The 15,940-nt window shown below is 40.2% G+C and overlaps 2 protein-coding genes across 2 annotated transcripts; both read right to left on the bottom strand.

Annotated features, from left to right (window-relative positions):
- Positions 1 to 2,896: 2,896 nt before the first annotated feature.
- On the bottom strand, positions 2,897 to 6,067 carry LOC144632954 (E3 ubiquitin-protein ligase TRIM71-like). The gene has a single exon (XM_078491709.1). The coding sequence runs from the start codon at positions 4,978 to 4,980 to the stop codon at positions 3,394 to 3,396; it is 1,587 nt and encodes a 528-aa protein (XP_078347835.1). The 5' UTR covers positions 4,981 to 6,067; the 3' UTR covers positions 2,897 to 3,393.
- A 1,285-nt stretch (positions 6,068 to 7,352) lies between these two features.
- On the bottom strand, positions 7,353 to 11,014 carry LOC144632228 (kelch-like protein 25). The gene has a single exon (XM_078490823.1). It carries the CDS (start codon positions 10,883 to 10,885, stop codon positions 8,363 to 8,365), a length of 2,523 nt encoding a protein of 840 aa, XP_078346949.1. The 5' UTR covers positions 10,886 to 11,014; the 3' UTR covers positions 7,353 to 8,362.
- Between the last annotated feature and the right edge of the window lie 4,926 nt (positions 11,015 to 15,940).

Here is a 15,940-nt window from a genome sequence, read left to right as displayed (position 1 = left end):
AGAGAATAAAAAACAGGCGGAAATAACATCTTCTTCTGCCCAATGTTCGCTCGACTTGTCCTCGTTGCGCTTAGAAGCAGAGAATACAAAACAGGCATCTTTGAAGGTGCGAAGGCAACGCAAATGCTACAAATGTTTTATCTTGTGACTACACTGGTAGGCTACGAACAGGGATCTGTTTGCATACCTTGGATTCCCGCCATGCAAAGGCCGTATCCGAGGTGAAGACACTGGCAACCAGCGACCACTTTCAGTGAGCTGCGTTCTATTATTGATATGAGGACAAATATGCTGCCCAGTCTGTTATGGACTAGCTTGGTAATTCACCATGAACTTTATACTTTGTGTGAGACGTTGTAGCCTAACGATTTTTGCATTTCAGTAAGTGTCCCAAATTCTAAGTTCGACCCTGGCTAAGATAAGTCGGCCTATTTCGTTTGCAGACGTTTTAGCTCACGTTGCTTATATTGTGTAACTTGAACTTTTTTGTCAAACTTGACAGAGACTTGAACCCAGGGTCTGGAACCCAGGATATAAACTGCGTTCCAAGAGAATGAATTGATACCAACAGAAAAGAATTGTCTTGTCAACCTGTAATTACTCCTGATGCTATCGACTAGCTCCCCATCCAGGGAAGCAATGTTAATCCTAGGTAGTCGTCCAATACTTTAAGGTGCGCATAATTCGCGACACGTAAATTTCGCGATTTTGCGTAAGACAAAATTTACTTTTCCTTGGCTACATTATTTAACATGCCGAATGAACATGCCCTTGAATTAAATAAAACGACTTCATCAAAGGAACCGTAACGTCAAATTAACAACACAACTGTCGCAATAGCAACAACAGAGCAGTTCTCACAATGTCTACAAGTAGCCGTCATGCTTGTACGTGCATGAGTTGAATACGTTGAAAATTCCTTCCTTCATGGGTAGTAAACTTATTTTTCTTGATCAGTTGATTTAATGTAAGTCATTCAATTTTCGCGTTATGTTATGTTCGCGACATTTATTGTTCCCGTCACTTTAATTTCGCGATTTTTTTGGAATCGCGAAATTCGCGAAATTAACGTGTCGCGAAAATTTCATGTAATAAGGTACACGATAAATACCAACACATTAAATTGTCTCGGTAACTTGTCAAAAGTCCTGATGCTTTCGACTAGCTCTCATCCAGGGGAGGTAACTAGATAGGTGCCTTATACTACTTAACGAGCAAACGGGTTTTTGCCCTTGAAAATAAGTATGATAATAAATATATGCGCTGTACGTAAAATCAACTCTAACCCACGTATATACTTCATATTATCTTGTAAAACGCTTCTTTTAGACGTACTTTGTATAGTCTTCAGTTACTGTTTGTTGTAATTTTTTTTTGGCGCGGGGGGGTTTTTTTTTTTTTTGTGGGGGGGGGTTGGGGGGGGTTTTATTTTAAAAAAAAAAAAAAAAAAAAAAAAAAAAAAAAAAAAAAAATTTTTTTAAATTTTAAAAAAAAAATAAAAAAAAAAAAACCAATTTTGGAGGGGGGGGGGGGGGGGCTATCGAGGGGGGGGTTAAAATTTTCTTACCTTCAGGGTGGGCGCTTATTCGAGGGGGGCGCTTATTCGAGGTTGGGCGCTTAATCGAATAAATACGTACTAACACTAATAAAGTATTTAATAAAAAAACTTTACGGGAAAACGGCGCCAACATACTTATTTCGTTAACACGATTAGTAACCTAACCAACACATTAAATTGTCTCGCTTACCTGTCAACTTTGCTGATGACATCAACTAGCTCTTCATCCAGAAGAAGTAACGTTACTCCTTGCATTAGTTGTCGCCACATACAACTCAACGCACTCGCGCAGCCATCTATATAGTTATCTCAGTAACTCGATTTGCTTCATCCAAACCGTACATTGACACGTTCAATGAACGTTTCTCCGTCCCAAGATGAAACAGACACTTTCGGAGGCAGAGCTTATTCTCTAGCTACACCCTGATTTAAATTTGGAAAAACGTCCAGATAAGTTCAAGGAAGGAAAGGGACTCAATGACTCATTGGCAGTAAAACAATAATTTCTTCACTTTTGTTATTTTATATAGCTTTTTCAGTGTCACCTTTAAAATGTTGAACTTTGAGATTTTAAACTTCTTAATTTTTCTAATTTATACAATACTATTTTGTAAGGGCATCGAGACCGTAGTTTGATGCGCTTTTTAGATTTGTTTTCGCAGTTATTTGCATCATACGATATGCATTTCTACGGTACAGAATTTGAAAAATCGTCGCCACCTGATCACGTTTTTTGGAATCCGTGACCGAAACCTACAGTGCGAGATACGGCCTAAAAAAGCCACTCTAGCAGACGGCTGTGATAAACAGTAGGCCATACAAACTTCCACGTTTCTTAGCCTGCAGAATAGGCGGTTTATTTTGCAGGTCGCACGAAGCGCGAAGGAAAAATAAACCGCCTGTTCTGCAGGCTAACCTTTCTAGACTGCAAGCCATATATTATTTTCTTTAATATAGCGGAGGCAAGAAAGCGACTAAACAGGTAACATAAAAAATAAATAATGTTACGTTGGCATTACGAGCAGCAGCCGTGTCACAAATCGCTGATTATTCAGAGTATATTAATCCAAATAAAGACCTGTTTTAAGGAAATTCCTCTGTATTGCATTGCGCATCCCGTACTGCGTATAATTCTACGCGTGATTTGCGTGTGCACATCAAGAAAATGTTGGCTTTTTCTATACGGCTTAGCTCGCAAGAGAGATAAATCAACGTTTTCCCGTTAAGTACCGGGACCTTTCATTTTTTCTACTCTTCTGAACCACCTCCTTTCTATAAAATAAATATGAACAAATTTTTATTGTAGAAAAATGAATAATAAACGGAAATGTGAACTTTAACTTAGAGGTTTAATTTATTTAGGAATTAACACTTATAACCCTTTTTTAGCCTGAATTAACACTTATTACACACTCTGAATGGGCGGCTACCTTTTAATCTTGAAAATTTAGTCTTATTCTGCAAGGCAATAACCTCTTGGAGTTTCTATATTTAGAATATTTGTTAAAGCAATATGTATGTATATGTTTACTAAATTAATTTTACAGCTAATGGCTTTCTACTTCACACACTCTTGGCAGCTGGTGACAGGAAATAATTGTTCTTTGTCTAATTGCAAAAAGACGCCACACAATAAATAATCAAATATATTCGAGTTAAGCGTCCTAGAAACGGAGAAGTTCTGAATACAAGATTTGTTTCCTACTTTGCAGGTAATTTACTGAATTGAACAAAGAAGTTTGTAATGATTTATCACACTTGTTTTGTGAGAAACATACTAGCTGCTTTTCACATAATTTTAACGTTCGACAACGTTCTCTTTCATATTTTGCCAGTTATTTTAGCACATATATTTTTTTCGCTTTGCAATCTGAAACCAAAATGCGACCATCTGGTGTTGTAGCTATGTATAATGGATCTTGTAGACCAGATACAGTTTTGCCAGTAAAACAACCTTCCACTGTAAACTGTTGAATGCGACCATTGTCTCTGTCACATACAAGAAGATTCCGACGGTTGCCATACTTCTCAGCACAAAAACCCCAGGGATTGAAGAACTGTCCGTCAGCCTTGCCTTCTTCTCCAATCTTGTACAAAAACTTTCCTGAACTGTCAAAGACTTTCAAACAATGGTTCAAGTTGTCAGATACAATGAACATGTTTTTGTGAAAAATGCATCCAGTGGGATGGTTGAGTTTTTCTAGGCCGCTGTCTTCAAATTTCATCACAGGTTTGCCATTCTTTGTTAACACCTGGATTCTGTTGTTGCAGAGGTCGGCTACAACAACATGTCCTTCGTAATCCATACAAACGCTTAATGGATTTTTAAACTCGCCCTTTCCTGTCCCGAAATTTCCATAGCTTTTCACAAAGTTCCCTGTCTGTACATTGAACTGTTGAATGCGGTGATTGAGTTCATCGGCCACTAGAATCTCGTCATCATTCAGGTATGTGACGCCCTGTGGAATGTTTAACTGTCCAGGATTCCTTCCATAGCAACCAAGTTTGCGCACAAACTTTCCTTCCCTGTCAAATGTTAAAATGCAGTGTCTGGCACGGTCAGCTACAGCGATCAGCCCTTTCCTATTAACAGCAATCCCATGTGGCTGTTGGGGAATTTCTCCTTTTAAATCTAACTCGCCCACAACATCAAGGCGTAGCTCCCTTACCTGGGCAATGAAAGGACTGTTAGCAAGTTTGTTGCCATTTATCTTTACTGTGATGTTGTAGGTACCTGGTACTTTTGGTATAAATTTCACCTGGAAATTTCCATCTTCTTTTTCACAAATAATCAAACTTTGCACTTTATCAGTGGGTTCAACGAGCACTTCAACGTGAAATTGATGTTGAGCTTCACTATTTAGTTCTTCTTTCGATATTTTAGGACAGATCACAAACTCTGATTCTAAACCAGCTTGGAAATTTTTAGTCAGTCCTTCTACTGTAGACAGACGTACATCTGTTTCGCTGGTCGCTATGAAACCCAGGTTTAAAGTCTCAGGTGTAACAGTGGCGAAAAACTTCACAAATGAACTAACCGGAAGTGCTGGGATTGGGGTCTTGTTAAGTTCTTCAAATCGCTGTTCCAAATACCCCTTGCTTTGCATAAAATCTAGGCTTGAGCTTCCTTGAACCAGGTCAATAGCAAACTCAACTGCTTGTTCGATCCGCTTGGTCGAGGACTCTACTTGTTCCTTGGCACAGTCTAATTTCTCCGTTCTCGATCCGCGTGTATTCTTGAGGGCGGTAATGGCCTCCAGCTCGCTTTCTCGAATCTTAGCGATAATTTGTTCAGCTGCTTGCGAAACTTCACGAATAGCGGTGGTGACATTATCTTCCAGCATGGAATCTGTTTCTTCAAGTTGACGCATCACATCACTGTAAACTTTTCTCCTTTCTTTCATCAACTCAACGCGCGCCATGATGTTAATGATAATGCTTTCTTCCTTTATCTGCTGCTTTTTCACACCTGATCAACATTGTGATCCTGGTGATCCATGTTTATGCAAATAGTGTGTGGGTTCACAAACACAAGTTTGACAAACTAAGACAGAAAATGGGACCTCATTACTTCTTTCTCGTGGTACTGCTGAGAGCAAAGACATTGTCGCTTTAGAAGGACCTCGTAGTCTTGGGCTTGAAACTGTTTAACTGGCGTGATTTTGTGACCTTCGAATGCCATGGCTGCAGCTTGGAACACTTTATGTGCGTTTACACAGTCAGGGCACAACAATTTTTCGCAATCAAAGCAATAGCTGATCTCAGCGCTCTTTTTCTTACAAACACCGCAACTGATCTCTCTTCCATCTCACCATTTACACACTTTGTCGAACAGCGAGAAGACGCAACAAACTGTTGTGAAGAAAACTGGTCGGCAAATTATCAAAACGATTTCCTTCAGGGATGCCAACTTCTTCCTGACAGTCAGGGCAACGAAATTTTCCTTGTCTTTGGCTGGTTGATGCGCATTTCTCCAAGCAGGCACAGCAGAAGGTATGAAGACAAGTTATTGTCTTAGGATTGGTATAAGTATCCAAACAGATCGAACAAGTAACTTGTTTTTTGAGGTTTTTCAAGAGAGACTCCATCGTTAAATACAGATTGCGAAACGACAGTGAAATCGAACACACCCGTCTATTGTGTTTGTGATTCCGAGAAACTTTAGTCTAAGTAAATATAATCCTCTCTTCATTCTATTTTCAGCAACAAACCAGACAGATCGAACCCTCTGACCTCGCGTCAGAGCGGAAGTTGTGTATACATGACAAACATCAGGTGCTAGTTTATGGGAAGTCACGAGTTGTATGGATAAAAACATTTCGGGTGCTCAGTTCATGGAGTTAGTACATTTACAAATCACCTCATTGAAAACATGGTCACGTTTTTCTATACATTTAATATATTTTGCACCAGAGGATCCGGAAAACCAAGTCTTGTGGATGCCTTGCGTTACGACTCATATTTATCTTTTAAAAGGCTCAACTCAAAGAGCAGTCAACTAAATCTACCATACCACAATATACAGTTTATCAATTTATACAGGATAATAACATTATAATCATATTTTTTTATAATTATAAACTACCCAACGGTAGAACCTAATAGAATCAAAGATATTGTTTTGTGTTCTCGCTGTGATTAGAATTACCTCCCCCCCCCCCCCCCCCACAGTCATCATGCTCCACCACAGTTCAATATTAGGATTCTTCTTACTTTTAATTTACAAGTCGCCATTTTGAAAGCCTTCTACCGGAAGTTATACTTTTTAAACACAGCCAATCAGAGCACCACTCTTTCTCTAGGATATTGTTCTTAAACCAATCATAGCCTTCCCGTTGATGACAATAGGAGCGAACTTAGCCTCATTCTTAACAAAGTAGACACGCATCTCTTTACATTTGCTTTCGTTCAATAGGCTTCTTTCGATATATTAAAATTCAGCTTGGTAGCGAGGCCTAGAGGACACACACAAAAGAAATGAATAAACATGCTTGTAAAATTTCTTTTGTTTGTGTCCTGTAGGCCTCGCTAGCAAGTTGAATTTTAATACATCGAAAGGAGCTCGAGCCTATTGAAACTTGTTCTCATCGGACTTGGCGACCAGACCGTTCACCTAGTCCTGAGTCGTACTTGCTTAGTTGTTGGCCACAGACTCGGCGATGGTTGTGTCGTCCAAGCCACGTACTTCGATATTTCTGAATTGCTGTTGTTAACGTCATCAATCTTTAAAATGAACAACCAACAATGGGCCCCAAAAACCTTGAGACAGTTGGTTGAAATTAATACTAAATTAACATTCCCGTTTTTCCACCTTTAATCTTGTGCAGCTTGTGAACCACTCCCCCTCCCCCTTTTCGATGTTGTACACAAACGAGGCAAGTCTTTCAGATAGCAAATCCAACATTGTTTTGGGGGGGAGGGGGTGATATCGAAGGGGTGAGGGGTAAAATTTGTCGAAGGTACTCAAAAAGTGCCGAGTGTCTCGACACTTTTGGCGCCTATTGAAGGTCCAAACTTGGTCCCTTGTAAAAATAATAAAAAAAAAAATATAAAACAGGGCGTAGCTAGAGAATAAGCCCGGCCTCCGAAAGTGTCTGTTTCATCTTGGGATGGAGAGACGTTCGTTGAACATGTCAATGTATGGTTTGTATGAAGCAAATCGAGTAACTGAGATAACTATATAGATAGCTCAGCGAGTCCGTTGCAGTAAGTAGTGTTTGCCGACAACCTAGGAGTAAAACTACTTCTCTTGTATGGGAGAGCTAGTCGATAGCATCAGAAGTTTTGCTAAGTTAGCGAGAAAATTTAATGTACTGGCACTAATCGTGTTACTGAAATAGGTATGTTGGCGCCGTTTGCCCGTTGTTAGTGTTAGTATTTACAACAAACAGTAACTGTAAACTATACAAGGTACGTCTAACAGAAGCGTTTTACAAGATAATATGAAGTATATACGTGAGTTACAATTGATGTTACGTACAGCGCATATATTTATTATCATACTTATTTTCAAGGGAAAAACCCCGTTTGCTCGTTAAGTAGTATAAGGCACCTATCTAGGAGTAACATTACCTCCCCTTGATGGGGAGCTAGTCGATAGCATCAGGAGTGTTGACAAGTTAGCGAGACAATTTAATGTGTTGGTACTAATCATGCAACTGAAATAAGTATGTCGGTGCCATGGGCCCGAGAGTAGTATTGGATGACCACTTAGGAGTAACATTACTTCCCAGAATGGGGAGCTAGTTTATAGCATCAGGTACAGGTTAACGAGACAATTTAATTTGTTGGTATCAATTCACTCTCTTGAAACGCAGTCTTTATTCTGGGTTTCCGAGCCTGGGTTCTAGTCTCTGTAAAGTTTGAGAAAAATTCCAGGCCGGGTCCACAATATAAGCACCTTAAGCTAAAACGCCTACAAACGAAGAGAGCCGACTTGTTTTAGCTAGGGTTGAACCTAGAATTTGGGACACTTTCTGCAATGCAAAAACCGTTAGGCTGCAACGCCTCACACAAAGTATTCAGTTCACTGTGAAATACCACACCAGTCTGTAACACACTGGGCAGCATATTTGTCCTCATGTCAGTATTAGAACGCAGCTCACTGAAAGTGGTCGTTGATTGTCAGTGTCTACACCACGGATACAGCCTTTGCATGGCGGGAATCCAAGGAATGCATACGGATTCCTGTTCGTAGCCTACCAGTGTAGTCACAAGATTAAGCATTTGCAGCATTTGCGTTGCCTTCGCACCTTCAAAGATGCCTGTTTTGTATTCTCTGCTTCCCCGTAAGCGCAACGAGGACTAGTCGCGCGAGGATTGGGCGGAAGGAGATATCATTTCCGCCTGTTTTGTATTCTGTGCTTGTAAGCGCAACGAGGACAAGTCGCGCGAAGATTGGACGGAATGAGATGTCATTTCTGCCTGTTTTGTATTCTCTGCTTGTAAGCCCAACGAAGAAAAGTCGCTCGATGAATGGTTAGAAGGAGATGTCATTTCCGCCTGTTTTGTATTCTCTGCTTGTAAGCGCAACGAAGACAAATCGCGCGAAGATTGGGCGGAAGGACATGCCATTTCCGCCTGTTTTGAATTCTCTGCTTGTAAGCGGAACGAAGGCAAGTCGCGCGAAGATTGGGCGGAAGAAAATGCCATTTCTGCCTGTTTTGTATTCTCTGCTTGTAAGCGCAACGAGGACAAGTCGCGCGGAGATTGGGCGAAAGGAGATGTCATTTCCGCCTGTTTTGTATTCTCTGCTTGTAAGCGCAACGAAGACAAATCGCGCGAAGATTGGGCGGAAGGAGATGTTATTTCCGCCTGTTTTGAATTCTCTGCTTGTAAGCGCAACGAAAACAAGTCGCGCAAAGAATGGGCGGAAGGAGATGTCATTTCTGCCTGTTTTGTATTCTCTGCTTGTAAGCGCAACGAGGACAAGCTGCGCGAAGATTGGGCGGAAGGAGATTTCGTTTCCCGCGTGTCCTCTTTCTCTGGTTCATTATTAAGGAATCCTTTGAAAAGGTTTATTGAACAATAGGTCCAATTGTAATAAAAGAAATCCACGTAGGTGATAGGTATTTCAGTTTTCTGGCTCCATTCATTTTTGTCAGGGTCATAGCACTCGACCTTTATCCGGTGTTGAACTTTTCCTTCATAAACTTTAAAGTTTACCACTTTGGCCAACATATACAGCCTGTCGTCAATTGACAGAAGTCTGCATTCCGCGTTAAGATTAAAAACATCAGGCGTTGAAACAAATTGCCATTCATTTGTTGTTTCAATAAACACTTCACAGAAAAGGCCGTCAGCAATGAAAATTTTTTCATGGGCCGCAGCACCGGTTATATGATTCCTTGCATCTATGTGAATGTCAGCTACTTTATCCCACCGGTTTTTGCAAAGATCATACCTCTCAACATCAGTCAGGTAGCTGTATCTTGAACCCCAGCCACTGTGACGATATACTGCACCGCCAATAAAGTAAACAAAATTGTCATTGACTACAATGCAGACATTTTCCCTTAAATTCATGTGATCAAAAGATGAAATTTCTTCCCATGAGTTTGATTCCGGTTTGTACTTCGTGATAAAGGAAACATGTTTTTCCTTGTCGCAGAACTCTATCATTAGATCAAACAGATCTCTCGCCGCCGCTGTCCATTCTCTCACTGCGTGGTACGCACATGGTTCAGATACCAAAGCGCACATTTCATTTTCATTCACAACAAATATTTGCTCCAAGACTCTGTCTTCTTTGCATTGTAATGGCATCCAATATTTAGAGTATGGATCGAAACTCGCCATTTCGCATCGGTCGAGAGAGGATCCCGGTCTTAAACCGTATATTTTACCATGACAAGAGATAAGATGGCTATTCACGAAATCAAATGACATCTCGCCTAAAGTGCCACACCAATCCTCACGAGGAAAATAACAGTGAATAGGATGACCCTTGAATGGCCTACAGGCTACTATAACGGGGACCCAAAGGCACTTTCTAGGGGTGACAGGAAGATTGTCGTAGTTTCTAGACTCAATCAACCTCATAGCGTCTTCCACAAGACTCAAACAGTCCTCATCGTCGTTCACAAGGTCATTTGTCGCGATATTACTCCATAGAAAGTCACGCGATACATAAACCAGTCGAACTTGACGAAATAACTCGGGGAAGTATTTCTTGCGCTTACGTGTGCCATGATCAATCCATGCTAGAATGATGTTGAACACGTCTTCTTCGGCGGTAACATTTATTTCATCACTTGAAATCCACATTTGGATCTCTTTACTCGACATATTCAGAATTTCTTCGCGGCTGGCTGCGTATACGGCGCTGAAATTGGCCAGGATGAATTTTGTGGCGTTGGAGAAAAGTTCTGTGCACTGATATCTTTCGGAAAAGTAGTGAATAGAAATGCAATTTGAAGTGTTTAACTTCTGTACTAAAACTTCCTCAGCGAGAGTTTTTAAGTTTTTAACAAATAAATAATCGGCCATGACGATCAGATCTCGGGCATTGTCTTCAGTTAATATCTGAACATTACCGTTGTAGATAAACTCCAGTGTATTTCCCACAACGGACTCGGAGAACGTCTCCAACCGAACTATTCCCTCTTTTGACTCTTTCATGTCGCTGTTGAGCAGCTTTTCGAAGAAAGGACTTGCCTCTGAAAGAACTTGTCTGTGAGCTTTGAATTCTTTGCCATCTTTGACTACCAAAACAACGTTGCATGGCTGATCGAGTGTGTCTTTGGGCATAAAGACTTCATTGACTTCACTGAAAGCATCTTTACTTGGAGAAGCATGCTCAGTAGCAGGTTTAAGCAAAGTTGCCATCTTTATGCCAAAATGATCTTTGCTCTCAGTCTTGTGATGAAAACGTTCATGGCTTTGCCACTACACAGAGCTGTGTGCAAAAAAACACGCCGGTGAACAAAAATACTCTTCAACCGCCAAAATAACATGGCATGAGTAATAGAGTGTGTCCTTTTATAGCACGAAGACGTCACTGAAAATTCGTCAATGCGGAACATGCTCATTTTCACGTTAGGAAGGTATGCGTGACCGCACGCGTGCACATTGGAACTGATCTGTCATGACCTTTGGTCTTGTTCGTAAGACGCTAATATATCGACAAGATACTTTTACATGGCGTAAGATGTTTTAACATCTGACAGGTTTTAAAAAACCTGGATAGTTTTCACAAACGTAGTGCCATCAGAGAAAGAAATGTTGGCTCTTGTTTTGGTTGCGAACGCTTTCACGCTTTTAGATCGGTTTCTCAGTTTTCGCCCCTTAAAATTGCGGTTTTTCCGTTTTGGTGTTTTATGCAGATTGTAGGTTTTTCTTCTTTATATGGCATTTGGTTTTCGGTTTTCGGCAAAAATTCAAGCGCTTTTTCGGATTTGGTATTTGTTGTGGTTTTCGGTTTTTCCATTTGGTTTTTTGTTCACAATGCTAGTTTGAATAGTTTGATTTAGCTTGTAAATGAACAGAAATGTCACAAGATATAAGGAAAACCTTTTTTAAAAAATGGCACGCAATGCATGCAAAAGCGATGACGTTTTACTAAGGGTTTTATATATTTTTAGGAAATTTGTCAAAAATTAACGTAAATTAAAGTTCAGTGGAACACCGCTTTACGGCACCCACTTAATACGAACAGTTTTGTTTGTCCATACATTTTCTCTAACATTACGCTAATAAGAGGGTGCTAATGGGGTTAACAGTTAACTGACAATTGGCCAAAAAAATAGTAGTATTTGGCCAATAAATTAGTAGTTAACTGATAAATGAAACGTTAACAGTTAACTGACATTCTATTAACTTTTCTGAATACGATTGTTGTTGTCAATAAAAATCCCAAGTTTTTCCTGATAGGAAGGCTATTTTTGTGACATTTACCTGTCCCGCTGTGTTACCAGGTGAAATATTAACAGATTTTACATGCGAAAGGTAGCAGGGTCGTACCAGGCACATGTTGATCTCCGTGATGGCGTCGAGTGGGGCGTGGTCAAAGTAATTCTGAGTATTTATCGAGATGATGACAAACGATCGGCAATCGAACGACAAAGAGGTCGCGCACCGTTTAACATGGCAAAGCACAATTCAATGGACATGGCTTGTAAACATTTGATGGATTTGAATTCATGGAAATCGAACGACAAGCGGAAAAGTTTGATCTCAGTGCAAACACACCGAGCTGCCATAGGCACTAAAATGGCGGTCAAATTATACGAATAAGTGCTTGACATACGCACCGATTACAAGCCCACTGAAACATTTCAATATACTTATTACTCCTCGTGTCAACCCCCGGGAGTTCATCAAAGGTGAGGCCTTAAGACTGCATGCTGCTTACAGATGTAGGTATCTCAAAGATATACTCGTGAGACCGAAACTATGAATCGAAAATGGCTAATACACGTGCACGAGAGTCGTGCATGCCTGTCATTCTATTTTTTATCACTGACGTGCTGAAGTAAAGAAAATCCAGGTTATGGCGCAATAATTTTCGCTGTAAGAAAATGAAAGTTACTAGATAACTAAAATTAGTAGTTAACTGACAATTGGCCTAAAAATTAGTAGTTAACTGACAATTGGGTACCCCCATTAGCAACCTGTAATAACGGACAACAGACACTTTCTACTGTGAACCAAGTGAAACGCTCTCATACAAAGTTTACCTCGCTTTACGGGTACTTTTCGGTCACTGCTTATATTATCTTTGCACCATACATTTTTCCATTTGTAACGATTGTGTGCTTATTGCACCTCGTTAGATAACCGGCACGCATACATGCATGCACAGGCGATGAAGCTTTACAATGTTGATCCCAGAAATTGCATTTTTTTATTTATTTTAATTTTTGATTTGCTTTAACTACAAAACGAACTTTCAATACATTTCATACGTACATTATAATAAAATAAGCACATTTAATTATTATGAACTTCATTATTTGGCAACAGAAAGGCCCAGGATTGATTTCCACACAAAGTCGATACTGAAGATTGTGTGACATTTTTTCGTATTGAAATGTAATCAAGTCAACACCGCTAACAAGAATCACTTACATGTATTTATGCAACTTATCAAACAAAACATTTTAGATCAGCTAAATCAGCAATTGGGTAGAAATTCTTTTCGAATTCTGGCTTCTCATACAAATAGGAATACGGATACCGTCACTGTTTTGTTTTTAATGGCTTGAGATAAAACAGAAAAAAGAATGGCGAGTCGCGAAGGAAAGGGGAAATAACATTAACCTAAACTGCCTAAACTTACATTATTATCGATAACAATGCACGCCAAAACAAACAAAGAGCAGATAGCTCACCTTTGCAATCTAATCAAGATTATTACTGCTATCGGTTGGCCGGCCTTTTTAAACTGGAACGGTCTCAAAAGTTATGACACTAAACGGCTTTCACTCGTCAAATTCTTATCGCGTATGCCGATTTTGATGAATACACATACAACGGTTAAAAAGTTCTGTAAGCGAGCTCACAATTATCCAGTACATCATTCTCTCCTGACCCCATACCTCCGTTCCACTGTAGAAATCAAATGCCTTTTGCATGATTTATACTCATGACAATCAAAGATGGCGTACCGAAACTGAGTAAACAATCAAAGTGCATAGTTCCCAGTGCTACTCGGTTGGAGTAATCGTAACATTGCCCGTCCACGGGCGACAACATATAGGCGTGCGTCACCGCCTAAAAAATGAAAACTTTCTTCAAGCTATGCGTTTTATTCTAGTTGCGTTACCTTATAGCGTGACATCAAATCTACGATACACGATACCTTTCGCGAGCGACCGGACATGCAAGGTCAAGTTCTGTCTCTGACCGGACCACACAGACCCATTGTATAATTTCGAGCGACTGCGTAGCGCATATAAACAGTGATTTTATATGCTGGTTTTAAATGGTGAACATGGCGCCAGATAAAAGAAATATGTTCCATACGTTTCGGGGTTTCTGTCCCTTCTTTGGTGGAAAAAATCAACTTGCATTTCAATTTATTTCACAGAAGAAGGGGCAGTAACCCCGAAACAAAAGCAACATATTTCTTCTATCTGGCGCATTATTCTCCTTTACACAGGTCAATTGTACATATGTCTGTTTACTGAATCTAATAGAATTTGTCAAATATAATTTGTCTCTTTCGTTCATATCTTTTATTAGTCCTTTTTAACTTCCCATGAGTATTTTGCTTTGTGTTCTTCGCGGCGATTTCTTGTTGTGCTAAACTTAATCTTTGTTCTCCCGTAGTTAGTTCCCAGTCCTATTCGGTTGTTCGAACGAGAACGACAGAACATTTCCAAGGGCATAAAGCTCGACTACGTCATCGCTTAAAAAAATGATAAAAAATCTCTATTTGTCAATAGGTCAAGGTTAGGGTTTGGAAATTTGAATTTTTTGTGTGTGGTTTTCAGTTTTGGTTACCGAATTAGGTAGACTGTTTTTTCGGAGACGCGCGAAACAGTTGCCGTTGTCGAGACAGGTCTTTGAGTTCAGTAAGCCCACGTGATTTACAACTAACGCCACATTGGGATGCACACGTGATCACATTCCCTTACATTCCTGAGGCAGGAGAGATGGCGGGCTTATCCGTTAATAGCAAGGGAAGGTCTTTTATCCGTGGAAAAAATATAGACGACAGCCTACGAGGCAGCATAGTCGATTGCATTATAGCTGAAGGAGGGGATCCTGCATCGGGTTATTTTCGAGGGCTGTTTAAGGAAGTAGCCGATCGGTACCGAGTCACGGGTAGGCTCTAACCGAAAGTGCTAGCACTTTTTTTGGCATTATTTGGCTTTGCGAGCATATTTTTTTTACATTTTATCCCAAAAAGCACTGCTAGCATTATTTTGGATTTTCGACTGACTATTTGTCTAATTTTGTGTTAAAAAGCACAATCTGACTTTATTTATGACGTCCAAAGATGCATTAGCCCTCATTTTAGTCAAAGGAGCCGTGGAGGCCTGGGGAATAGGTTTGATACGTCAGTGGTTGCCTTCTAGAAACCCAGTCCATCACACTCGTTCCAAGATGACGTCATCCACGTTGTCATCGAGGAACAATGGAAGACAGCCAGCCAAGGCAGAGGTAGCTCGAGAGCGTACTCTGACATCAAACATTGATCGTTACATCACAGGGAGACCACAACAGTAAAAATAAATAAATAAATAAAAGAATATTATTCACGTGGTTTCGTTCGTTTTCTGCGTTGTTTTTCTTTATGCGTAGTCGATAGACACGACAGCACTGTTGTCGTATGCTGAGCTGTCTTGTGCGCGAGCGGATTTCAGATATGCAAATTTTCTCTTTTCTTAATAATAATTGACAAGGGTGGCAACTCTTTCACCAAACGATTTGAACACGCTTTACGAAATCGCTTTGAACTCTTTTCTTTCTCGCCTTTTTGCGACCAAAATCGACACCAAAGAATGCTGGATAAATTTTGAATACGCTCACCTGTCTGTTTCCTAAAAAGAAGCGTTTTCCAGAGAGAATTTGAGCTCCCTTTTAGATGTTTTCCTCGGTGTTTTTTTTTCGTCATAGCTGCGGCCAGTTACCTTGGCACATTCGTCAGCGATTTACGCGCCATCAAGTGCGAATCAACTACGCTCCCTCCCTCGCAGAGATTTTTTGCGCGAACACTTACTTTTCCCGCTCGGTTCAAAATTTTACACGATCGAACAAACAATCTATTTAATCGTTTGTTTTGTCCATTGGTAAAATAAATATATAAAAAATAAAAGCTTTGACCGTGTAGTTCTTAAGTTATTAGCCTCGAATGGTTCGCGCAAAAAATCTCTGCGAGGGAGGGAGCGTAGTTGATTCGCACTAGATGGCACGTAAATCGCTGACGAATGTGCC

This window comes from Oculina patagonica, chromosome 12 (genome assembly GCF_052425735.1).
Source record: "Oculina patagonica isolate OP01 chromosome 12, crgOcupat, whole genome shotgun sequence".
Lineage (NCBI taxonomy): Eukaryota > Metazoa > Cnidaria > Anthozoa > Scleractinia > Oculinidae > Oculina > Oculina patagonica.
Note: the sequence above shows the minus strand (reverse complement) of the source record. Positions and strands in the feature narration are given on the sequence as shown.